Below are 25,769 nucleotides of genomic sequence, written 5' to 3'. Positions count from 1 at the left end.
TTCATTTTGTTTACAGACTTTAAAATGTATTTTATTTGTTATATTGGATATTTAAAATGTTCCGATTTGAAATGTTTGTTAGAATTTAAAGCTTGTGACAATGTGTTTTTTGTATTGTTGTACTACTATCACTATACGAGGTGAAAATGATCTCCAAGTCAATATTATCATTTATCATGATAATTTCTGGGACAATTTATCATCCAGTAAAATTTATCGTAAGTGAGATGTCAATGGAAAAAAATTTACTTTTGATTTTAAAAGCTTTATTTTTAAAAGTCAAACATGACACCAAATATTATGCATCTGCTCTTAGAAGGTATATTTTCAACACAAATCGTCAAGCATTACAGGAGAATGGAACAGAAATGAACAAACTTTTGTTGATGTGAAACAAAATAGGAATTGAAATATGAATTCTCAAAATCTCTCCTTTGCCTACCTCATTTTAAATATTGCTTTTGTTTTTACAGTATAAACAGAGAAAAAGAAGCATAAAGAGACAACAAAAATATTGCTCAGTGAAATTTTAAGGGGGAAAAAACCCAATAAAATAGACGTCTATGCTCAGAAAGAAAATAAATTTCAGTTCTTTATATACTTTCTGCAAACGTCAGCAGCTTTCAAAGACATTAATTAAATGAATAAAATAGACAATTGTCTTCACTCAAGACAGAAAAAATTTCCAATTATGTGAGCACCATCTCTGTTCCGCTGCACGCTGTAGAACTCACTGGTCTGGGATAGTGAAGCTTTACGTTCTTGAAGCACACACCACTTTGTTTTTTGGTCCAACTTTAAATAGCCAAACGGTGGAACTGTTCGACTCCTGATCGCCAACGATGTCAGTCACTGTGTCTTCCATCTTTTCTACTTGGGGGCGTTTATTTCCCCCCTAGTCAGGTCCTACCTGTTGCCAGAGCCACCTAACAAAAGATCCACTTTCCTGGCATGTCTTTTGATTTTTCTTTTTCTTTTTTCTTTTTTACCTAACCCACTAGTAGAAATTCTTCAGATTCCCAGAGATAATTACATTAAAGGTGGTTGAATCCCACCACATCTAGAACAAAGGTGATTGGCTGCTTTCCCAAGCTCTGCTCCTCTTTAGTTTGGTCACTAAATTAGCAGAGGAGAAACAAGAACTGAAGCTTTACTGTTAAGTCAGGATGGTGACACGTTTTGTTTAGTTTTTTTGTTGTTTTTGTGATTATTGTGAACTAATATTACTGACCACATCCTTTTTCAGCTTTTTTTTACCATAAGATGGTCATACAAAATAAGTCCAATTTGCTGCACATAACCTTCCCTCCCAAAATGTCAAGATTTTAACATCGTTAACATTTGACGTGTAGATAACATTTTCAAGTTCTTGAAGTATCACCCTTAATGTAAGTAAAATCATGTCCTGAGGAGATGTCGAAATGCAAAACAGGACCTCCGTGTTGGTTGTTCAAGTCAACATGAACTGATTAAACCTTTAGGAGCAAATCATACAGAAAGAAAAGGCTAAATGTTTACTATTAGAGAGTCACATTAATTCATCTCACTAATTGGTGAAGGTTCAGCTTCCGAGAGACGTTGTGAAACAGGAAGTTATATTAGAGCAGAGGTTGGGCGCGGGAAGCCGTCTGGATGAAAAAAAAACAAACCTGAACGCTGTATGCGCTGGGTTTTTACTTTAGAATGGCCAACTCTATTATTCCTATGTCAATTTGATACAGTAGGGGCTTCCGCACTTCCCATATTTGTCTCCTCTGTCACTTTTATCAGCAGTTAAAACTGTTTAATCCGTTGTTAACATGTGGTAACCCGTTATTCCGAGCCGCCTTTAAATGCAGCATGAGCGTTACAAAGCTCGCGCTGGGTTTACACCTGTGCGGCAGTGAAGGAGACCTGCTGCTGTGCAGAGCAGAGCTACACAGGTGTGTGTTAGAATCATGGCAGCAAACCAGCAAAACGCAAAGACCTTTCCACAGTTTCCCCCCCAAACTAACAGACTGTTGAGTAAAGCTGTTGGATGCAGGTAAAGTTAGCTAAAAGATGAGTAGCTAATATCAATACATCACCTTAAGTTTAACAAGTAGCCTGTAGGCTACTGCTGTTGTCTATGTTCAGCTACGTACTGTACATTCATTTTGCCAACCAAAAAAGTCGTTAATTGGTTAATTGAAAACATAGTCAACAGATCAAGCGTATGCTAAAGAAATATTACATTTATGCAATAAAATGTTTATGTTCTTATATAAAAATTTTTGTTGAAATTAGTTTTTGATTATTGAGCATTCATATAAACACACAAGAAAGGCAAAAAGCCTTAAATGCATTTCTAATATTGTATAAATAAGCTTAAGTGGTTGAAGGAGAAATCTGCAGAATGTGTCAACTGTTTTTATCCGATTAAATTGCCAGAATAATCGACAGAATACTTAATTACTAAATTAATCTTTAGCTGCAGCCCAATATTAATATGTTGAACATCTAAGCTGGTATTGAACAGGAAGCCAGAGATCACAGGGAAATGTCAGAGGCTCACTCATCTCCCCTCAGGAACACAACAATCCGACTCAGAAAAACAAAACTCTCCAAGCTGTGAGAAACTTTGACAAGACAAATGATCCGCCTATCGATTCTGCTGCTACTTTTGAAAAGCCTGTGGTATTGTAGAGTTTGTCATTTTACAGTCAAATTACACTTTTACTATTTTGCGTCCCATCCAAACAAAAAGTAAATAAGAAGTTTCTCATTTCAAACTTGTTCAAAATAAAATTTGAAAAATACTTTTTAGAGCAAATGATGCTGATCCAGGGAGGAAGCATTCATATAAACACACAAGAAAAGCAAAAAGCCTAAAAAATCTCATCAAACTCCTGTTTGCTATGACTAATTGAAACTGTTTTATATTCAAAAAGCTGAACTGTAATACTTTGAACACACCATGAAACTTGGTAGTGGCAGCATCATGCTCTGGGGATGCAGCAGACCCCCCACCGAATCACAGTTCAAAATTCGCAGATTTTTCTGTGGACTAACTGAATTATTCGGGGTAAATTCACCTATTCGCTGATTTTCTTTTTTCCGTAAAGCATATCTAAAGTATTTGAAAAACAAAAGTACAGTTTGGGAATCTGGGCACAAAGCTACTGGCCTCATAACTGGCTTACATTTACAAAGCAGCAGATTTTTTGTGAAGTTTGAAATGTCCTGGACAGAAACAACCTTGTTCTAGATCTTGCAGCCTTAACGAAAACTTTTCTCTGTTCTTGTGGAGAATGTAATCACCTTTAGCAAACAGGTGGAGTTCCAATGAAAGGATTTAGATCAAAGCATATTTGTATATTAGAATGGCTCAGTCAAAGTCCAGACCTATATCTAATTCAGAATCTCTAAGTCTGAAGTTGCTTGAGACCTCAGAAACTTGCTGCTTTAAGTCCAGTAAAAGGTGAACTGCAAACAAATACACAACACTCAACTAAAATAATAATAATTTCAACCTTTACAATGACAATTACGCATCACTCCATCTTGATTTATCAGATAAATCCAAATAAAAAGAATGCTGTTGGTGACTGTTGCAAAACAATAAAAACATTTGACACAAAAACCGTTTGGGTTGTAGTGTTGTTGTTGATACTCCTCTGTTTTAAAATGAAAATAAAAAAGTTAAGCATTTTTATGCTTAACTTAAGCATAAAAATGCACAGAGAACCTTGAGTCTCTGTGTGCACTAAACAAGTGTTTCTGCCCAGTCATCAATCACTTCAAGAGAAATCTCTCCTCCTCCTCCGTAGTTAAACAATAAATAAATGACCAAAATGAGCACATGGCTAATCTGCATAAAGGGAAGCCGGCTGGCAGAGGATGCTGAACTGAAGATTGTGTCATGGCCCGGGCCACACCGTGGATATTGCAACGATTCAAAACCGTGTGAGCGCGCGTGCGAGCGTCAGACGCACACGACGACGGAGGAAGGTGAGGGTGAGGAGGGTGGAGCGGGAAGGCGGCGAGGCGGCGCCTGACAGAAAAGCTCGAGTCGGCAGGGCCGAGTGCAGCAGATGGACCACGAGGGGAGAGACGATAAACAACTGCTGCCAATTTAATCCGCCACATGGCCTCGGCTTGGCGCGCGCGCACACGACATTGTTCTGCCTGGGAGCCCCACAAACACACCGGCGGCCACAATGCGAGCCGTCTAAGACCGCCGGTGGAGTCATACGCACTGTGTCACTGTGACATGGGATATCCCGCTGTCTGTAACCCCGCCTCCCCCCACACACACTTTCAGCTACCGACTCCACTTCAACACCGGGGGCTGTCACTCTTACAGCAGCACCGGAACTGCTGTCCTATGAAATACGGTTTATTAGTTCCCTAAATTTAGTTTTGCTTTTCCTCCAAATTCCAGCTTTTTAAATTGTATCAATTTTTCTGAATTCCAATTTAAACTCATTTATTAATCCAAGAGGTATGCAATTATAGCGTGACAGAATTTTTTTTTAACAAATCAACAGCTAGAGGTGAACATTTCCTGTTACTCTGCGTCACAAATGAAGCAGATTGCTGTGGTTTAAGGTGCTAAAAAATGCTTCCCCCTCATTTTTTGAAGAACTCAAACATTATGTGCAGAACTAATGGCCTTGTTTATAACATAAGATAAAATCTGCCTTTTAAAAATTCTTTAGAACGCCAAAATAATACTTGTAGCTCCAACTTGGTACAAACATTCATTTAACTTGGCTAAATACAGAGGTTATTGCTGAAAATCGACAAAAAAAATTCCATGTTCAGTTAATTGTTCAGCTTTTTTTTCTGAAAAAAAGAAGATAAAAACAGTTTTGGAATATTCTACTCATTTTACTCAAAGTTCTATTTCGACCTCCACTCTAATATGTTACAAAGCGTCTAACCTATAACTCAGGTGAGTTGAAGTTAAACAATCTCTTCAATTTCTCTTTGAATCTTTTCACTTCCACTCTCCTGTGTTCCGTCTCCTCAAACCCCCTGGTTTTCTCCCAGCAGAACACTGAGCCAGGTTCTGGTTCTGCTGGCGGTTTCATCTTGTTAAAGGGAAGTTTTTTCTCTCTACTGTGGCTACATACATGCTTTGTATGAGAGATCGCTGAAAAGTCAACGGCACAATGCTAGCAACTGTCTGCTGTCCTACGTGCCCATCCAGGAGGAGTGAATGATGCAAGTCAATGACTCAATTCAATCTTAGATAGAAAACCTTGTAACCAGTTTCTACTTAGGATGTGTGTATGATTGTATTGAAATGACTCCTAAAATGCCTTGAGACGACATTTTGAACAGCCTTAGTGGAAAGCAGGAGCAGTAAAATACCTGAAAATAAAACAGTGGAACAGTAACACTTGTGCTCAATTCGGAATATGAAGGTTAAAACATGCAAGTGCTGTTTTAAAGCTGAAGTAACGTGGTCTCATTTTGTCAGACTGGAGTTTGCCCTTCTGTCAAACAAAAACTTCCTAAAAGGTGGGAACAGGGTCAACTGTTTTTTATACTTTTTGCATTAAAAAGTATTGAATTAAAATCCCTACATTAACTTCTAGCAGTTGGCCAAATTCCACTTTGATTTCAATCTGGAGGTCCACCAGTTGGCGGCCTCTGTCCTATCTGATAAATAAAAGCGCCTGATTGAGCATATGGTAATTAGCAACATGAACGACTGACGATGTGAAAAAACATTTCTATTTCTGAATGTATTTATGTCTTGTAAAGAAAATCAGCTAAAAGAACCAAGTCCAAATCGTGTTTGCTGGCTGTGGAGCGGAGACGGGTTAGCAGCAGCAGCTTCATCCGCTCCATTCATCATGGCTCAGCTCACCGCGCTGCAGTGCGGTTGGAAGGCTGATATGAATCAAGATTTTGTTCAGCTGATACAATCAGTTGTACTTTCACAGAAATGCACTCCAAACTCTCACGGCGGCGACTGTTCAATAAGCTTTAACAGGAAGAAAAGCTGCGGTGGATGTGTACGTTTAAGGTCTAAAGGCAACAATGTCACAAGAAAGAAAATTACATTTATCTTACTGTTATGTCCAAACTGTGAGCCTGAAACAGCTGTCTGCAATAAGCAAGACAAATAAAAGGTTGTATTCTTAATTAAGAGATTAATCTCAACCGATTTAAAAAAAAACAAAAAAAAAACTACACCTCCCTTCTGACCGCTCCATGACTCAGAATAAAAATGAAGATTACGATAGTGCAGCATAGAGAAGGTGGTGCCGCCGACGTCATCCACGCAGAGCAGAGGCACCGGCACCTCACTCACCCAGATGTTCACCCAGCTGTTCACAACAACTTCCAGAGATGCTCAGTGGAGAGAGACGGATGGGATCTGACACACTGGGATGAGAGGAATGAGAACACCAAAAACTAAAATACAAAAACTGGAATTCAGGGTTTCCCCGAGTGTGCTATAAGCCTGGCAGCCCGCCAGGCTTGAGTTTCCCTCCCACCGGGCTAAGTTTCATTTGTTTCTTAGTTTTAAATAGGATTTTTTTAATACACCAGTAACAGTGATAGCAAAGATAGTTGACACATTGAACCTGGCGTGAGGAGGTGAAGGCATATAAAACTTCTTCATTATCCCACAACTGGGGCACTATGATTTATACGAAACGGAAAACACAAATGGATTCATGGAATTTAATAAACAAAATGGAATCCACACTAAAATGTGGAACTTTACAAAAGTAGATGATATCTGATAGGTAAGGTAAAGCTAAAGGGTAGTTTCTGTAGTGTTTTGGCCACTGCAGCTCCTGTAGTTACCTGGCTAGGTGGGGCTCAGTATCTGCTCAGCTAACAGGTTAGCCATGGTGAAAAAAAATCTTTGAAACAATTTCTTCCTTTGCAAAAAAAAAACAACTAATAACTCGAAGCTTGGCGCAAGGTTCAGGGTCAGCAAGTTTTATGAAACAGACAAACATTTTCTGTCCACTGACTGGAGATGCAAATTTACAACGAACTCACAGACATAGAGAAGAAACTAGCTGGCTGCAGCTGATCACGTCTACCAACTCTTAGACTTTATAATAAATCAGTAGAAGTGAGAGTTGAAGGTGCTTATTGCTGTGTGTCTACAGTCAGATATTCCATTAGGAAAAGAAGTTATTTGGAATTTGGAAGATGAAACAATTTTCAAATGGCCCTACAATATGACAATTCAAGACGCAAAAGCAGCAAAGAGACTGATTATCACTGCAAGTAGGTTCACACAAAGATAGCATTTATAAAAAACAATCGTGCCGTCCCCGCTGTTGCGGCGTCTCATCGTACACCTCGGCACAGATCGCAAACCCCACCTTCATTCAAAACAGACGATTGGGAAAGTTCTCTTAAAACCAAGTTCCCCTGTGTCAGTTTCCATAAAATCCATCTATAAGGGCTCATTTTCAGAGAATAATGCACTAATGTTATGCATCAAGTAAAAGCCAAACTGCTTGATCACTCAGCCTTTAAGAGCAACCTTCTATTTATGACGTTATATTTGTGCCAAAAATCAGAGAGTGCAGTGAGACCGATGTGAGCGCATTTATATTTGTGAACAAAGAATCGTGTGTGTGGGGTCTGAAGGCAAAAACACCATCAGATCTGTTCAATTTTAGGCCGACAGCAAAACATTTGTAAAAACCTGACAAGTTTTTTTTCTAAAGCTTCAATTTTGTAGAGAAATTTAACAAAAAAAGGGGGAGAAATACAAACCAGACAGACATTCTGATGGGTCAGGAAGCTACACAAGAACTTAACAACTCCATCCTCATATAAAGGATGAAAAAAAAAATCAATTCACACACCCTTCCATTAAAAGGAACTCATCTTACTTTCAATCTAACAGCCCTGACTGGCTCACAACACTGCCTGGTGGATAATAATAAAAATATCAGTACCAGCTGAAAGATTCTGTGTACTGAGTGGGAAATAAGGTAGAAAAACAGTCCTATCAGGTAGATCAAAACAGCTCACCGAGGCCATCCAATAAAAATAAAAGCAGGTTCCCTGCTGCCAGGCCTGTCAGTTCAATATTACAGCTGCACACGCCAAAGAGTGAACATCCACCCAGACTGCCAGCTGTCAAGCCGTCAGCCTAAACTTCTATTTCCAGGTGACAGCGGCTGATTCCAAGGAGTGAGTGGAGGTGGCTGCTGTTTTATTTGGAGTTACCCGACAGGCTCTGAGTAGGACCAGCATGTGGAATATATCTTTAATAAATAAATACTAAAACACAAGCTTATTTTAGATGGTTGTAACTAACGAATTAACAAAAACTGAAATAAAGTACACTTTTGTTGACTGAAATAAATAAAAGCAGTAAGCAATGGGGGAAAACTATCGCTAACTGGAATAATGGAGTGTATGACATACTGAAATTATAGGTACTATATTCTTCAGTTTGGTTTATGTTTTAGTCTTTCGAACTCATATGAAATTTTTATCCCCCTCCCCCCACCGCCACACACACACACACACACAAGCAGTTTGATTTCCGTCGCCCTGGAAAACTCAGAGTTTTTAAGGAGAAAGCTCATGGAATAAAAGCAGGCCTCTGAATTTATCCAGTTTGCTCTTGGGCAGCGGTGACTCCAAGGCGAGGCGACGGCGGTTACGTCACGGCAAAGCGTTGCTGGGAAGGATGCTTATTCAGGATGACCACCGGCACCCTGGACGACCCATTACGGAAAGTGTGTCACTCACTAAGATGCCAAAAATACACACGCTGCTGAATGAGGCAGAACCACTTAAGGACCTGGCTCTGACACCGACTGTCTCATGGTGAGAGACACAACACACACAAATAAACAAACCATCTAAAGGAAACGGAATCTAAAGCCGACTGTCATAACTGTATCTAGGAGTAATACGGTCAACGTCGTCAGGATCAACATTAGCGGCCGTGTGACGGATGAACGGAGCAGGACCGTTAGAACCAGTGAGGTCGGTTATTTGCATACTGCAGAACACCTGCTCATTCTGATGCAAATCTACAAATCAGAAGTGAGGAGGCATACCAGCACACTTCACATACAAACTCTCCCCTTACAGCTTTATCACAATATTTTGTGGTGCCATTGTGATAACGATAAAAGTGGCGATAAGAACCGTTTATTCCTCCTTTTCCAGGTAACTCTATGGCTGCTACCGCTTGAAAAACACTCCCATTTATAATATGCTTCTTTAAAACACCAGTCACTTAAAAAAGAAGTGTGACTGTTATCATCCAGTGACTGCATTCAACTGTACTTTCAAATTCACTAATATTAACTTTCATTGACCAAAAAGCAGAGAAAATATGTAAAAATAATCCAGACAATACTGAATTTTGAGGGACTTTAAACATCATTAATGAAATTCATTTTGACAAAAACAAGTTTTTGCCATGACACGAGATTTATTGCGATAAATGATAAACACCCCATCCTAGTCTAATATCAGCTAAAAAACGAGAAGCGGATTTTTTCCAGTCTGCATCTAAACTCTCTAATCACAATAGCAGCACTCCGCTCCATCATCTAGTCCGCCCCACAATTTTTATTCAGCTATGCTTATATCCTTCTGGCAGACCCATTGGTTAGTAAAGAAATGGCTGTTTTTCTCAAACCAATTGTTACTATTGTTCTCTGAGTAACATCACCTGATGAAGCCTTTTCTAACATCCCACTCTACAAAATAAGTAAGAAAACTATGTATGATTTGTGCTGATATTTAAAGCTGCGATATTGGCATCGTATCGCGGGTGAAAAAGTTGTATCAGGACACACCTAATAATGTTTTAAAATAATGTGTTAAGACCATTTTCATAATGGTAACGTACATAATAATGCAAGCACACTCTCTCAAAGATAAAACTTTAATTTCTAATGAACATTTAACACTGGAACTGGAAGACATTTTAAATATTCAACATAAACAAACAGAAACAACAAATAAAATGGAAGTCTCTAAACAAAACAGTCTTTCAAAACAGACCAAAGCACCAGTCTGAGGACTTTTTTCATTCAGACTTCAACAGAAAGAGACACGAGAAAAACAAACCATCATGAAAATGGAAATTAATTAGCTAAAGGTTACAAAGTTTGTTCCCTCAGAATGATCAGAAACCTGCCAAATATCCTCCAGATTTGACTAACGTGTTGGCATGAAACAAAAAAAACAGCTGAAAACTTATTACAGCTAGTTTTGCACAACTGGAAAAAATAAAATGCACCGTCAGAGAATTGCTCACTTGTTCCTACAAAATCAATTTCAAATAACTTGAAGAACCACCAAACAGTATTTGAGGAAAAAGCTCTGATTTAGTTAGTTGTCTTAGCTTGCTTAAACATCCAGGAAACGAATGAAGTCGGTCTCTTAGAACACCCAAAAACTGTCAATGTTTTGAAGGAATGTATTGGGGGCCAACCACACCCAAAAAAAAGTCAGTGAAAAATGTTTTAGAACTAAAGCAACCAAAGTCCCAACAAGCTAAAATAACTAAAGATTCACCAAAAACCAACTTTCCCATGTGCAGCAGACTCCATGGCAGACGGAGGTTAAAAGCTGCGTTCATCCATTGAGGATTCTTCACATTAGTCCTGTAGGTGAGAAGGAGATGACCAGTCCATCACAGGTCGGTACCAGAATTGAACTACTGGAGGAAAAACAACAAACACTCAAAGCTTAGCTCAATGTTCATGTTTATGAATTGGGGGGAAAACTTTTCGGCATGTTTTCTCAGGATTCGGTTGACAGGAGGAGGAAGAATCCATGAGACGACTTATAGATTAGAGTCACATCAAAAACATGGAGAAGAAGCAAGCTAACGGGAGTCGCTAAGGCATACCAACTCTTAAACATTTAACTAAAATCAGTCAAATAGAGCTGAGAGTTCAGTGGAGATTTTGTTTAACTACTTAAATATTCCAGTGGGGAGAAAAATGTATAAAAACTTTGGATTTTGGTTGAGCAGCACAGAAAGAGGGAATATGTCTAATGTTTGCAATTTCTTTATGAGACAACTATTTCTGTTAAGTTCAACTCAAACATTTTTAAAAGGTAGATTTTTCTTTTAAATGTGACATTTTTTATGAGATGTTTAGTTTTAATGATGGTGAAATAATTCAAAAAATATCCTGTGAAAGAATTCAATGTTCTGCTGAAACAACGTGAACAGCAGCAAATACACATCTATTTGGCTATTGACTTGAATTGTTTCCGTTCACTCTACCCATTTTTTGAGTTAATAACATGGATAGAGTAGAAAAAGAGGAATTAAAAAAAAATAAAAAATTTCAGCAGGGGAAAAATTAAAGACAAAAAATAAAACAAATTTATAGAAGATGGAGATGTGGAGATGATGAACATTCTTGTGAAATACTTTAGGGCTGAACTCAGCAAAATAAGTGTCAAAGAAAAAGAAAATTACAAAGAGTAAAACATTGTGCACTCTTACATAACAAACAGAACCTGTTTTTATTTCTTCTATCAGTCACACACATCTCCACTGAAGGAGAGTTCTAGTATTGCAGAGCTTTTCCACCATCACTAATCTTTATTTTCTGTTTCTATAAACAAGGATGTCAAGCTAACCCCAACCTAACCAGGTAACGACAGGTTCATGAGGATGCAGCAGCCAAAATACCTCAGAAACTACCACTTTGTTGTGGATCCCTTTTCATTTGATTAAATTGTGCGATTCTGTCTGTTTTCCACTTTACAGAAATCATAAGGCCCTAAAACTGGCACCGTATGACTTAAGGAAATGTTATAGTTCAACCTATACGAGTGAAAAACCCGAAGCAGCTCCTGCATTGCTCATGTCGCTGTCTTTCTGCTCGATATTTAAGCCATTAGCCTTTTCCTGTGCAGATCAAAGGTGAAATGTGTATAAGAGAAGGAAAGGAGCATCAGTCTCTACCTTTGGAGTATCAACAACTGCACCTATTTAAAGGTTAACCACTTTATTCCATAAAAACACCCCCAAACCCCCCATACGTCATGTAAATGAGCCAGTCGTCCCGCACAGGCTCCGAGGAGGATATTACTATGCTAATCTGGAGCATTTTCGAAGGTAAATGTCAAAAGAAATAAATTACTTTTACATTCCAGCGTGCCCTCGTGCAATAGCCCGAGTCTGACATTTGTCCATGAGGTGCTTGGTTCTGCCACTGTACAGTCAGATGCAACGCAGAGCGTACAATTATTCAGATCACGGCCTTTTCACTATCTGGATGTGTTTATTAACTTCTCAGGCTGCATTCACATCGGCCCTGCTTAGTTCGCTCTAATCCAACTCTAGTTGGTTTTCTCAAAAAGTCCAGTTGGTTGGGGAACGAATAATCGAACTCTGATGAGGACCCACAAAGCAAACTCTGGTCCCCTTCAAAAGCAGGAAGTGGACTACAACGCAGGGCATTGTGGGTAGATATAGCCAAAACAAATAAGCTAGCCTATTGCTAGCAGGAGAAATGACTGAGTCTTTTATCAAAGACAAAAGAGAAATCCTACAACTTGGGCTGCAACAATTATTTTAGTTGATCAGTCGATTATTCAATGATTAACTGGATTAAAAAATTTGCCCATTCTACAGCTTTTTATTTAACCACATAGCACTTCTTAAAACAATCTTAGAAATACATTAAAAAACTACTTCAATTCCTTGTTAAAAAAAGTAAAACACTTTATTGCCAAAAATGCAATAACATAGAATTCCTTTAATGAATTTTAATGAACTGAGTGAAGCTAAAACTAAGCCAGTTGAGGAGTTTTAGGTATTTACAGACAATGGTGTTTTCAACATAGAAACAAAGAGTATGTGTATTTAATCCAGTTTTGGTTTAAAAATATGCAGCTTTTTTCATAAAATAGCCTTTTTTGGGGGTCTGCGCTCCAGTTATCAGTCGATTACTAAATTAGTTGACAATTATTTCAATAATAAATTTATCACAATAAAATCGATTAATCATTTCTTCACTATCTAAAACAACTAGTATCAGACGGAAGTCAGTGTGCTTAGTGGACTATCAGCAGGTTTTAGCAAGTCAAATTTGAGACACATCAAGATCTCCCTAATGAAATTTAAGACAGAAAAAAAGTGTGTGTGTGTATATATATATATATATATATATATATATATATATATATATATACACACACACATATATAGATGGGGGTATCCTGGCAAAAAACAAACATCATCCTGCCAACTGGTGATACATTCACACTTATCTATGTTAAAAGCTAAAAGCTGGCTAGCTAGGAAGGGCATGTTAGCAGCTAGTTACAGATGGAAGTGGTCGCCTTGAATCACAGAATACAATGACAGAAAATTAAAAAAACTACATACTTTATTGAATTGTCTTGCAATGACAAAATGTAAAACCTTGATTACTGTATTTAAGGTCAAATTAAATTTTTTCAATGAATTTAAGACATTTTAATGCCTTAACTATAGATATTATTTTAGATTTAACTTTAGAATGCAGGACTTTTTAAGGCATTGAGTTTAGATACATAAAGTTAAGACTTCTTAAGAATGCATGAGTACCCTGCATCAGGTGTGAAAACGCTGCAAATTTCTGAAAGTTTTCAACCATTCTGAAAACCCAGAAAACGTGGAGGCGCTCTTCACTCCCTTTTGTTTTAATATCTGACATAAAAATATTTCCCCAGTGGACTGTTCCTGAAAACAACAACGAGAGGCAGGCTCTGAAAGCGTGACTGTGCCTTGTGGTTGTCAGCGGCGTGAAAAAGGCTGACGTTAGTACACAAAGACGGATGGCTGGTGACACGTGGAGTAAGAGCAGGTCAGAGAGGAGAGGCTCCTGAGGCGGCACACATACACACACACACACACACACAAACCACAAAGTAACTGCCGTACTTTATACACAAATACACACAGCTGTCAGGGGCAGACGAAGATCATTCACAAAACGCCCCCCGCCCTTCCTCCCTCCCCTGGGTATCACTGACACCGTTTCTCCCTCTTCCGCAAACACTACCCCAGTATCTCTCTTTCTCTCACACACACACGCACACACACACACTTGCCAGGAGGCAGCGTACTGTCCATGTGGCCTGTGGAGAATCAGTGCTCAGCAGTGAAGACTTAAAAGTCGAAAGTAACCTTCCCCCTTTTTAACTCTTTCACATCTGAACTCCTTTGTGTTTTGTTGGAACTTCGTGGTGCGTTCGCGGAACACAAATTATTTGGAAAAATGCTGTTCTGGTTGTCAGGACAACTGAACCTGCAGTAGCAGATTAGATTATTTAAGTTTTTCCGCTGAGCCCATATATCATTTTGCACATTAAAGAGACAATACTGTAGAAAATGTTTGTCAATTACTAGAATTAATATATGGAAGCATGACAGGAGATTCATGCTTCTGACAATACAGACATTTAAAGCAAAAATCTATAACATGATCCAATTCATTTATTTGACAGTTATTCCATCTAACTATGTGGTTGCAACTTTATGTCATATTTACTAAAACTGAAACAAAATGCGTCAGAGGTAGCTGGTATGTTTACAGCTTGACAGATATGGGCAATTTTCAATTTTAATTTGAGATGCTGTCAAGTATTCTCAACAATGTCTTGCCATTACATTTTCTGCCAACTTTTAACATTTTTAACACAAAATGCACCAGCACTCTTAGCCTAAGCAGGTTTTCTGGGGGGAACTTTGCTGTTCTTCTAATGTTAACATCGCTAATCCTGTCAACACAAACCACCAACATAAAATGATAAAAGTCGGTTTACAATTTCAATATATTTTCCAAAACTGATCAAAACGTTCTGCTATACACCATCTTTTCTCCATAATACTTTGACTTCACCTTGAAATGTGAATAATTAATAACTACTCAAGGCACGGGAAGCTAGAAATAAATATTCAGAACAGTTAATTATTCGTAAAGAAGCCACAGGATTATGTATTTGCTTATCAAAACTTGATAGAACCGGAGAACAGAAAAACACCACCATCATTTGATCAGTGTCACTTTAATATTAGTTTCGATCAAAAGTCAGAGTCACTTCATAGAAAACAATGACCTTGGATACAAACTGATCTCCTAAACTGGTTTTTAAGCCAAGAGAATTAAGCAAAAATGAAAAGGAAAATTTTCCGTAGAGCTTTTCAAATTATTTCTTTGGTTAACTTATCAATCAATAGATTTCCTAAGAAAGGGATACAGTAATAATTAGCTGAATCCAAAATCTTCTCTTCAGGTTCACTGTCAGAAACTTTACCTAAAACCTCAATATTAAGCGATCCCTGATCACATCTTCACAGATTCCCCTACAACATGAAGACCTGCCTATTTTAACAGTTCAGACACTAATTAAATATACATTAATACGCACAGTAGAAAACAGCTTAGCACCAGCCCACAGAAGCTAACATCTTCGCTCTGAGGAGTCAGCCAATCAGCGCCAAGGAAAATGACTGCGCCTGGATTGGCTGCTTTGGAAACGTCAGCCAATATTGTGTCTAGTAGTTCGGTCACTAGAGCATCTGCTCTCCACCATACTTCCCAAGCTGAATTTTCTTTAAAATATTTTATTCTTTGTATAAAATAAAACTGTGAATCTGCAGCTTTCCAGAGAATAATTTGCAGTTATATTCCACAGAAAGATCAACAAATACTGATCATATACATGCACAGAAGTGTTATTGTTTCCATCAATTAATTTATTTAGCAATTAATGAATTATTAGCATTTTAAGGTTATTTCCACAACTGATACTCCGGTTTCAACATTTGTTCCATTTTCAGCTGCTGTGCTTTTTTTTCTTACTGCACTGTGTCAAATGAACCAAACTCTTTGGAAAAACCTGTTCCCCTCCCTCACCTGTGGTGGCGCTGCACCAAGAACCACTGAAGAAAACAGCGCAAAAACCTCTGAAGAAGACTTGAGAGCAACTTCCTTCTTCATAAAATGAAAACAAAAACAGATTTTAGTGGTTGTAGGATTTCTGTTTGGCAAAAGACCACAAGCTATTTCTCATGCTAGTTCTAAACTAACATGTTTCTTTTGGTTGTATTTACCCAGAGTGCCCTGCACTATCATCCGTTTCCTGTTTTTGGAGAGGTATCTGGTCCGCTTGGTGTTCACACGTACATTTGAACCACACCAGAGTTCACTTCATCCGAACCCAGACGAAGGTTTTCAGTCGGACCAGTTTGATTGCTCATTCACGTCTTCCCAAACAAACTGGACTTTCCAGACAAACTAATCAGAGCTCAATTAAAGTTGACTTTTTATGGCTGGTGTGAATGCACCCTAAAAATGACAAACCAGAGCCTAGTCTGTAATCAGGTAAACCAAATGTGACCACATAAAGCTGCCATTACATGTTTTTCTACAAGCTTAATCAACCACTTTGTGGTAGAACTCCTCTCTTGGTTGCATATGAACCAAGGGAGTTCACCGTTTCCCTTCATATCCTCAACCGCGGGGACTTCTTTGACGTTCATGCTCGGTGTGGGATGGGGCCTCCCTGGCGGCTCACTCCCAGCCGTGCGTCGGGCCGGGGGAACCACCTGGCGTACCGCCATCCAAAACAACCCTCACAACCGCCGTCTGTCAGGAACCCGCTTATGTGCCCATCACGATGAAAACCCACAATATTAGCCCCTCCGCATCCACTCAATTAACACATTAATCCATCGATCGCGTGGCCCAAGGCAGGTGAGAGGCACAATAAAAACATCCTCTGTGGGATTATTACAGGAGATACATCTGCAGCAATTAAAAGGCCAATCATGCTGATGAATGAGAAGCTTAAGCATTTAATAAAGCGCACAATGCAACCAGGAGCACTTACTTGTAGTCGAAATAAAACCAGCCGCCACTTAAACTGAAGCCACTATGTCTAACAAAAGAATGGCATGAAGCACTGCCCACATCCAGATGTAGTTTGTGCAGCATCTCTACTAGCTTTTTTTTTTTTAGTTTTTAAACATTGTTTAAGATCATAATGCGTCCGTCCTCCCCACCTGCAGTTCAAATGTGTAGGAAAACACTCAAATCTACAGTCACTGTGGGAAACTAGAGATTGACACTGCCTTTTTGCCTTCGTCTAAATTTCAGCCTCTGCCACCTTTTAGTAAGCCTAACAGGCTGAAATAGTGAAATTACCATCCTACGCTTCTGTCACCCATACAATATGAGTGTGTCTTAGGATATCTAAGCAGGAAGTGTTTGAAAGGTAGTTAGCGCATGTGGAAAACTTAGGTACATTGCAATTCCAGAGTCTCACACTGGATTTTACTGCTTGACATTATACAGAGTTAACAGAGTAGGCACTGACCGCTACGAGGTTCTCACATTATGCTAGCCAGGCGTGTTGCAATTAGCAATAAATCAATTAATCGCATGATCATTTAAAACAATCTCAATCATTTCTCTTTTTGCTCTCGTTTTACCAAAGCTGGATGACCAAGTCGTCACTGATGTTTTGGTCTCAACTAGCCTGTTGTTTACAGACTTCGTCATTCATTTGATTTGTTGTTCCTGTTGTTTTGTTTATTTTGGATATTTAGAATGTCTTCCAGCTCCAGTGTTAAATGTTCATTAGAATTTATAGTCTATTGATTAGTTTAGTTTTTAATGATGTACAGTAATGATGTGAGTTTTTCATTTGGTCTTCAAATGTCAGTACCACAAGTGTAATTGTCCCACTGGTTACAAACTAAGCTTTATTCACGCAGAGTACTGGATGGTAATCCTCCAAATTTGCTGAATTAATAAAAGATTTCCAGTTTTTGTTCATGATATCCATCATCTATAATCATTTACCCTTCCAATGTTGGGGGCTGGTCCCCATTTCTAGCAGTCACTGGGCGAGAGGCAGGGTACACACTCTGCATACGTCACCAGTCTATCTTACACACACACAGAGGACAAAACAACAATCCACACACATAGTTGATGCTTTCTTTTCCTCCCCTTCAATAACGTTTGGACACTGTAAAGGAAAAGTTTTTAACTCCAGTCCTTGAGAGCCACCATCGGTGCTGGAGCAGGGATGTATCTAGGGTTCCGTTTCCACAACGCCACCTTTTGGTGGATGATCAAAAGCAAAAGTTTTTTTGAGTTTTGGTCTCTTATTTTGGTAGACGTTTTGGTCCCCCATTTAGACGGTAAATGGATTTTGGCATCCAGTTTACATGATAAAGTTTAAGCCCCTCCTTTACACTGCAATGTTTTGGCCTCTCATGCTGCACATAATGGCATTTTGGCATCTTGACTACACTGTAACGATGTTTTTGGTCGCTCATTTACAGGGCAACACCGTTTTGGGTAGACAAAAATGCAAACGTTTGACAAAGGACTCCAGAGCAAAACTTGTTACAATGCGAATTATGTCCGTGTAATGGCAAACCCAAAACAGTTGGAAAATACTACATGCACACTACATCGCTTCCAATGTCATCTGCGATTTCATTCAGTTGTCTACATGCTATTTTTTTCTTGACTTAACTGGAAGTGGCCACTAGGAGTTTGGAAAAGTGTCCTTAAATTAAACTATACACAGCCTTAATACTGTTATCAAAATGGCAAAAATCTGAAGCAACCACCATACTTCTGAATGAAATATGCTTATTTATATTTCAGCTCTTTCTGATTTACAACCTTGTTCGTCAATTAGCACAAGTTCAGCTCCCACACAATCATTGGTGGAGGACTCCAGCCTGGTAAAACCAGAAAAAAAACAAGTGTAGCTGAATCGATTGCTCGGTACGAACATAATGACACGACCGTCAGTGAAAACAAGCAGAAATACAGGAGTCGAAAACTTGACCTCTGAAGCATTTTTGTCAACATAAAGTTGCAAAAGGAACTGGAAAAATAAAAAATTTGATTCGACTATAATTCCAAACTGAATTCATTTCCCAAAGTTAAAGTTATAAATGCAAATACGCAACTGTAAACTACAGAGATGATTTTTGGGAAAATACCCACTGCTTTGTCTTAGCCATCAAACAGTGATCTGGAAAGCGTTTTAGCTGATACTTTATAGACAAACTGATTTGAATGATGAACAAAAGACATCATTTAAAATACTTAAAACTTTTGTGACTGATCAATCCAGGAAATCAATAAATCATTACGCAGTGTGGCGTTTGTCATCGCTTCTGGCAAGAACACAGCCCAAGTATTTGCATATCTGGTTTAAATTATTGTGAGCTGAATGCCTTCACAGCCATTTAAGCGGCAATAAAAAGGGCAGCACAGTTCTGTAAGTGGAGGCCATTTACCTTGTTGTGATTCAGGAAAGCGGTAAAAATCCCTCATCTCCATTGTTAGAAATTAAGAACAAAGTAGACGTCTAGGTTTTTGTCTCGTTGACATTATCCCGGAGAAAGTTCTGGAATGTTGGGTTGGCCTACACTTTGGACATCCCTCAGAACTCTGTTTCAATAAATCACCTGGAGATAGGATGTGTCTGGTGGAGTTGCCAACGTACCAAGACATGGCTGTCCACCTAAGCCAAATAAACATGGAGGAAGATGTTCTGGACATTTGAGACCAAATCTTCCTGTTTGTGATGCAACACACAGTGCTTAGAAGACAACTGACACCTTAAAGACATGACTCCAAATGTGAAATACGCTGGTGGAAGTATCATGTTGAGGGCACAAGAAGACAGACACTGGCTTAATGGGAAGACAAACACCAGGAAGGAGATCTGTCAGGGTGTTTTCACACCAGGTATACTTGGTTCAATTGGGGACCAAAATTGAAACATTTGTTCCGTTTTTAGCTGGTGTGGCTCTCTTTCATGCAGCACTGTTTCACACAGTGCTGCATGAAAGTTTCACTGTTTCACACAGTGCTGCATAAAAAACCTGTTCTCCTCCTCGCCTGTGGTGGCGCTGCACCAAGAACCACTGAAACATCACAAAAACCTCTGAGTCCAACTTCCTTTTTCATGAAAGTCTTAAACTTTATATGCATCTTAAGGACTTCTCTCATAATGCCAGGAAAGAGTTAGAAAACCAACAGAAAAATAACAAGTAACTTTGGCACTAGTGATTACAGAGCAGATATTTGGCATTTAGTACTATATATGTTGTAATTTTATGACTTTGTACAGTGATTGTATAATAGGATATATGGGATTATACAATGTATGTTTTATGATAGACGGCTTTATTAACCTATTCGCTATGGGAAGCTAAATCAGGTGCAAGGCATCTTTAATTAATGTGTTTTACACATTATCCCTGTTATAAATAAACTAATAACCTAAACCAAATACAAAAAATAAATGAAGTGGCATCAAATTTTAGCAGTACTTGGATTTCTCTATTATTTGTAAAAAAAAAACAAAAAACAAGCCATTTCTCTCATTGGCACTACGTCTGAACATATACTAAAATATTGCCTAAACAAAGTACAGACCTAAATCCAATCAAGTCATGTGCAATGGCAAACCCAAAACATAACCCAACATGGTAGAGACATAACCCAACACACTTGCTTCAAATAAAGGGTAATTCTATTCAGCTTTGAAATCAAAAGCATGCCACACTGTTCAGATTTGTTTAGTTTTTGTAAAAGATCTTGAAAGTACGCATCACTTTATTCTATTACAAAACATATATTAATGTTTCTAGCTGTGACATGACAAAATGTGGAATAGGATAAGGAGTAGAAGGGCCTTTGACGTAAATATAAGGACAACCTAATAGAACAGAATCCCCCATCAATTTTACTCCACAGATATTCTAACTTAAAAACTAAACATTATACAGAGCACGGTGAACTGGCCCATGACACATGAGATGGAGTAAAAACACCACGTGCGCCAAGGTGCAGGTAATCACTGGGGACGTGGAAACCCTGCCAGTGGAAGTAAATTAGGCAATTGAAAACCCTACAGTTAAAAAAAAAAGAAAGAAAGGAAAAAGAAAGCTGTGACACTTGGCTGACACCTCGGGGTTTGCTTGTAAACAGAACCGCTGCCAGTCCGAGTGTCACATGGCGGAGGAGAAGACATTCGAGCTCATGGGCCTCCTTCTGCACACCTGATCTGGAAACAGCGGAGAGCGACTCTGCAAACGGTGGCTACGTGACCACACCTACCCGATCTGCTGAGCTGGAGTCGGTGGACTTGGAGGGGCAAAAAAACCAAAACACACACAAAAAAAAAAAACAGACAAAACAAGAAACTCCTAGTGCACTGAAAATGATAGAAATGACTAAGAGGAGTAGAGAGGGGGAGGGTTCAGCTAAACACATGAATATAAACAAAAATAATACGAGACTCACAACACTACAGTCAGCATGCAAATTACTGCAGTGGGAAGAAGTGGGCAAAATTGTGCTCGAAAATAAATAGAACCAAATCAATTTGTACCGTTTCTGGTGTTTATACAGCAGGTAATATTAGCGACCACATTAGATTTTTAAATAAATATGATATGCAATTAATGTTGTAAAAAATAAAAGGGGGGGAGGGGGATTAATATTGTTTAAATGATACTAAAAAGAAGCCAAATGAGACCCAACGAATGTGGAAGAACACATTACCAGGGCAGAGAGGAGGGTTGGAGGGGGGTGCTGTTTTTCTGCAGCCCTTCCATTACAGGCAATTATAAATGGCCAAGAGCGGAGGAGCAGGGAGCCAATCAGATCTCAGCTCGCATGTCAACTCAAGACCAACTGTCTCCTGGCTCTGACAGCAGGATTTTTACCTCCATAATTCAAATCCCAAAGCAAAGGCAATCTGCACTTTGCCAACTCGAAAGCGAGCGAGGCCACGTGAAAGGCGGCGGGGAGAAGCAGAACCGAGTCCGACCGAGCCGCGTCCCCGGTCGGGATGAGTCATTAGCGGGTTACCGATTGTAATTTTGATCAGAGTGCGCACGGATTTAGTTGAAAAAGAAACGATTTTCTCTCTCTTTATTTTGGATCTCTTTTTTTTTCTCCCCCAGTGTAATTATGCAAATGTTTTTAACGGTCATCGCTGTCATTTGCATCCTGTTTGTAGCCCTGACAGCCGCGGAGACAACTTTATTTACCCCCTGCCCCCCTCCACACCCTCCAGAGGGGAGCTCAGGATCACAGACAAGCGGTTTGACCGCATATCCTGACAGTAAAAAAAGCACACACAAAAAAACACAGCAGGAGCTGCACTGATGTCAACACAGAAAGCTAGAGGAGATTTGAGAGGGAAGATCACCTCATCCCTTCCTCTATTCACACGCGCGCACACAGACACACACACACACACACACACAGTAATACACACAAGTTCTCCTCGCTAACTCTTGATCTACTTAGTCAAACTCCTGCCCCGCACCGAGCACACAACCCCGCGTTGACTTTCGCGGAATATGCACCACGATTCTCCCTTTAAACAACCATTGCAGGGCTGGTGTAGAGAGCAACAGAGAGGCAGCCATTTTATAGAGCTCTTGCTTTACAGACAATGGCTGATCCAATGCAAAATGCAGCTCAACGTTGCCTCTTCTCAACCACTTGCCCTGTCAAAGTGAGGCGAGAGCGGCAGGTGGGGTTTACCTGGTTCCTGCTGCCTGGTTGTCCAGTGTTTCCCGGGCTCATGGGAGAGGGGTGGTGGGTCCTTTGTTGCCAACCCGGATGGACCCCACCAAACTGACTGCTGCTCATATCTCCTACTCCCTTGTTGGCCCCTTCTTGATTGTTGTAGTCTCCTTGGGGGTAGTTGGAGTAGCTCCTGGCGGAGCTGGGGGATGTCAGGAGCTGGTTCAAAGTTGGCGTGGATGTAGGCTGCTGGTTCCCCATGTTGTACCTCTGGTTGTTGTAGGAGGCAGCCATAGCGGTGGTTCCTCCTGCTGGCTGCTGCTGCTGCTGCTGCTGCTTGCCTGGCTGCCCCCCAGCCGCCGGAGGCTGGTTGTTCCGCGGGGAGCTCATGGGCCCGTATCCCTGGCCCTGGTAGGAAGTCCTGTTTTGGAACGGGGTGTAGCTGTTGTAGTTGTTGTGGTAGCCGTGCTCGTGTGAGTTAGCGGGGTAAGGGTCCATCATGCCCGGCCCCGATGCAGCTGCCATGCCAGGGCTTTGTTGTCCGCCATGTTGAGGAAAAGGGCCCCGGCTGTAGGGCTGGTTGTAGCCGTAAGGAGGTGGAGGAAAGGGTCCGGGGTGGTGGTGGCCCATCCCGGGCAGGTTATTTCCTTCGGGCCCGCCTGTATCATTCTGATTGCTGCTGTTATTATTTACCCTGGGTAGATTCCCGTTGCCGTTCTTCATGTCAGGATCCCCTCCTCCCCCAGTGTTCCCATCATCGCTCCCGTCCTGCAGCTCCTTCTGAACCGGAGATCCCGCGTCAGGTCCCGTGTCCTTGTTTTCATGCTGCTTCTCGCCCGGTACCGACTCGTCCTGTGGGTCCCGGTCCGGCTTTTTGAGTTCGGATGGCGGGCTAGTGTTGAGAGCAGCGACGCTGGCGACCTGAGCGGCCATGATATCCCCCTCTCTCTCGCCTCCACTCTTTCTTTACCTCTCTTTCAGCACGGCGACTCGCTCGCAGTTAAACTCCCAAGAAGCATTGGATAATAATAAAATTACATTTGTAACAACATACCCGTCGTCCCGGTTCATTCCCCCCTTGTTCCTCCGGTCGCACCGGTGTCCGGTAATCCACAGCGACCGCGTTTGAACTTCAAACACAGAGGGTAAAGTTTGTGAAAGAAAGAATGTATAAATACAGAGCCAGGGAAATGAATTTCACCGACACCAGTCACTGTGCCTTTCTGTGCGTGCGTGCGTGTGTGTTGGAGGGGGGTGGGGGGGGTCTGTTACAGAACGAGAGCGCGAGCTAGAAATCAACCAGACCAGCACGAGGCTCCGCGAGACACAGCCATCTTACTGACCTGTCGCGAGAAAACTAAAACCCGGAGTGGAGCACAGAGCGAGATCTGGATCTGGATCGAGCTGGCTTCCGTGTTTGCACTGTTATAGAGCAAACAGGAGGCAGAACGCTCACTGAAAGGGTGCAGGAAAGTGTTCCCTTCGTGAAAAAGTTTATCAACATTGAGTAATTTTCATTTAAAAAAACATCACATTAAATATTAGATATTAAAAAAACAAAGTTAATAGTAAGCCAGTTAATTTGACCTACTATTAGGTGGATTTGTAAATTTAGTATGAATTCTAACTAGCATGTTCTGAACAACTCAACAAAAATGGATCAACAAAGTTTTAAGCAAAGGCTAAGAATACTCATGTAAATGTGATTTATTGGTTTTGTAAATTTGCAAAGCACTCAAAAAAAGTTCCCACATTGTCATAAAGTTGCGTGTAGAAATTTGAAGAAAGAGATTCATGTAATACAGTTTGGAACAAGGTTGTAACGGAGAGACATAGAAAAAGGGGAAGCGCTGTGAATGCTTTTCGAATGGACTTGGACTAATAGTTCCAGATTTTCTTTTAACTTGGCAACTTGTAGGCATATCATCATTTTGTTAGTGTTGATGATTTACTGCAGCTGGCAGTTTCTCTTCTCCAGCACAAAAGTAATTAGTTTGAAAGCACTACTTAGACTGGAGACAATTCAGAATAATGGCAAATTCCAAAGAACGCAGAGATGATCTGACAAAGAAAAATAGAGATGGATACATGGGGAAATCTCATGGCCCTTGAAAAACCTTCCAGGATAAGTTCAGCAATTTTTGGTACAATGGCGAGAAGAATGCTTGGAGGAGTCAAGGCGAGGCTTTGCATTGGCTAAACCTAGGATCAGTGTACCAACTGTCAAACATGCTGCTGGTGGCATCGTATCCACCACCAGCATCGTAAAAAGGAAGAGTCCTAATCTTCAAATTTGTCACCAAAATTCAACTGCGATGGTAGAAACTGTCAAGCATGGTAGTGGTGGTTTCATGCTGTGGGGCTTAACTGCACAAAGGGAGTTCACTAAAGAAATTAGGATTACTTCATAATTCTTCAACTTGGTCTGAAATAAACATCTAGATGGTTGAAATGTGTAACTGAACCATACATTTCAGTATGATTAGTAATGAGCAAGATTCACTTTGAGGCACACTGAATCTTGTTTTGAGACAGATAAAGCAGGCTAAAATAAAACTTCTAGATTTGTGTTCAAAATGGACCAACCAAAGCCCAACTTAAAGGGACGCTCTTCACCAGGAGCCGCCTGATTTAAATTAATTCTGCTAGTTCTGCTAAGAATAGCGTCCATATATACAAATAATACTTTTTAAAAACTCATCTAAGTTGAATGTTGTGCAACCAATCTTTATCACCCTGGGGAAAAAACTATAATATTTCTAATGCATCACTGAAGCCCAAAAATAAACATGACATACATGATTGGTATGTAAAACTTACTAATGGTTTTATGTACAGCAAGGCTTTTTTTCATATTAGTTTTATGCTAATCACAAATTTAAATGTCCTTTTCTTCACCATCCTGCCTTAAAGTTAACCATATGCGCTCCTTTCGAGTGAAAAAAAAAATGCTGATTGTGTTCTGGCCTACATTCATCTAATCACTGCGCATCCAGGATTCTTACTATCTTATCTTATTAGGTGGTGAAAAGAGTGAAACAAAATAGGTTACAGTGTCATCTTCTATGAGAGTGGGCTAATGGGTGGAAATGACTGCCTCCATGTGTCTTGCAGCTGCAAATGAGAGGAGTGAGCACAGCGCAGGAAAGTGGAGGAAAGCATGAAATTACAACCTGTGTGTGCCTGCGAAATGTGTGTGTGTGTGTGTGTGTGTGTGTGTGTCTGTGTGTGTGTGTGTGTGTGTGTGTG

At 40.0% G+C, this 25,769-nt stretch overlaps 1 protein-coding gene across 2 annotated transcripts in view; it reads right to left on the bottom strand.

Annotated features, from left to right (window-relative positions):
• Positions 1-23,854, bottom strand: part of arid1ab (AT-rich interactive domain 1Ab) — a 67,727-nt gene extending 43,873 nt beyond the window's left edge. Inside the window, exon 1 of one of the 2 annotated variants that reach the window (XM_008421335.3) lies at positions 22,539-23,854. In XM_008421335.3, coding sequence (XP_008419557.2) covers positions 22,539-23,453 — 915 coding nt within the window. In that variant the 5' untranslated portion in view covers positions 23,454-23,854. The remainder of the gene's footprint in view (positions 1-22,538) is intronic. The other variant, XM_081612247.1, reaches the window with a different exon arrangement.
• Between the last annotated feature and the right edge of the window lie 1,915 nt (positions 23,855-25,769).

Source organism: Poecilia reticulata, chromosome 11 (assembly GCF_904066995.2).
Source record: "Poecilia reticulata chromosome 11, P_reticulata-male-v2, whole genome shotgun sequence".
Classification (NCBI taxonomy): Eukaryota; Metazoa; Chordata; class Actinopteri; order Cyprinodontiformes; family Poeciliidae; genus Poecilia; species Poecilia reticulata.
Note: the sequence above shows the minus strand (reverse complement) of the source record. Positions and strands in the feature narration are given on the sequence as shown.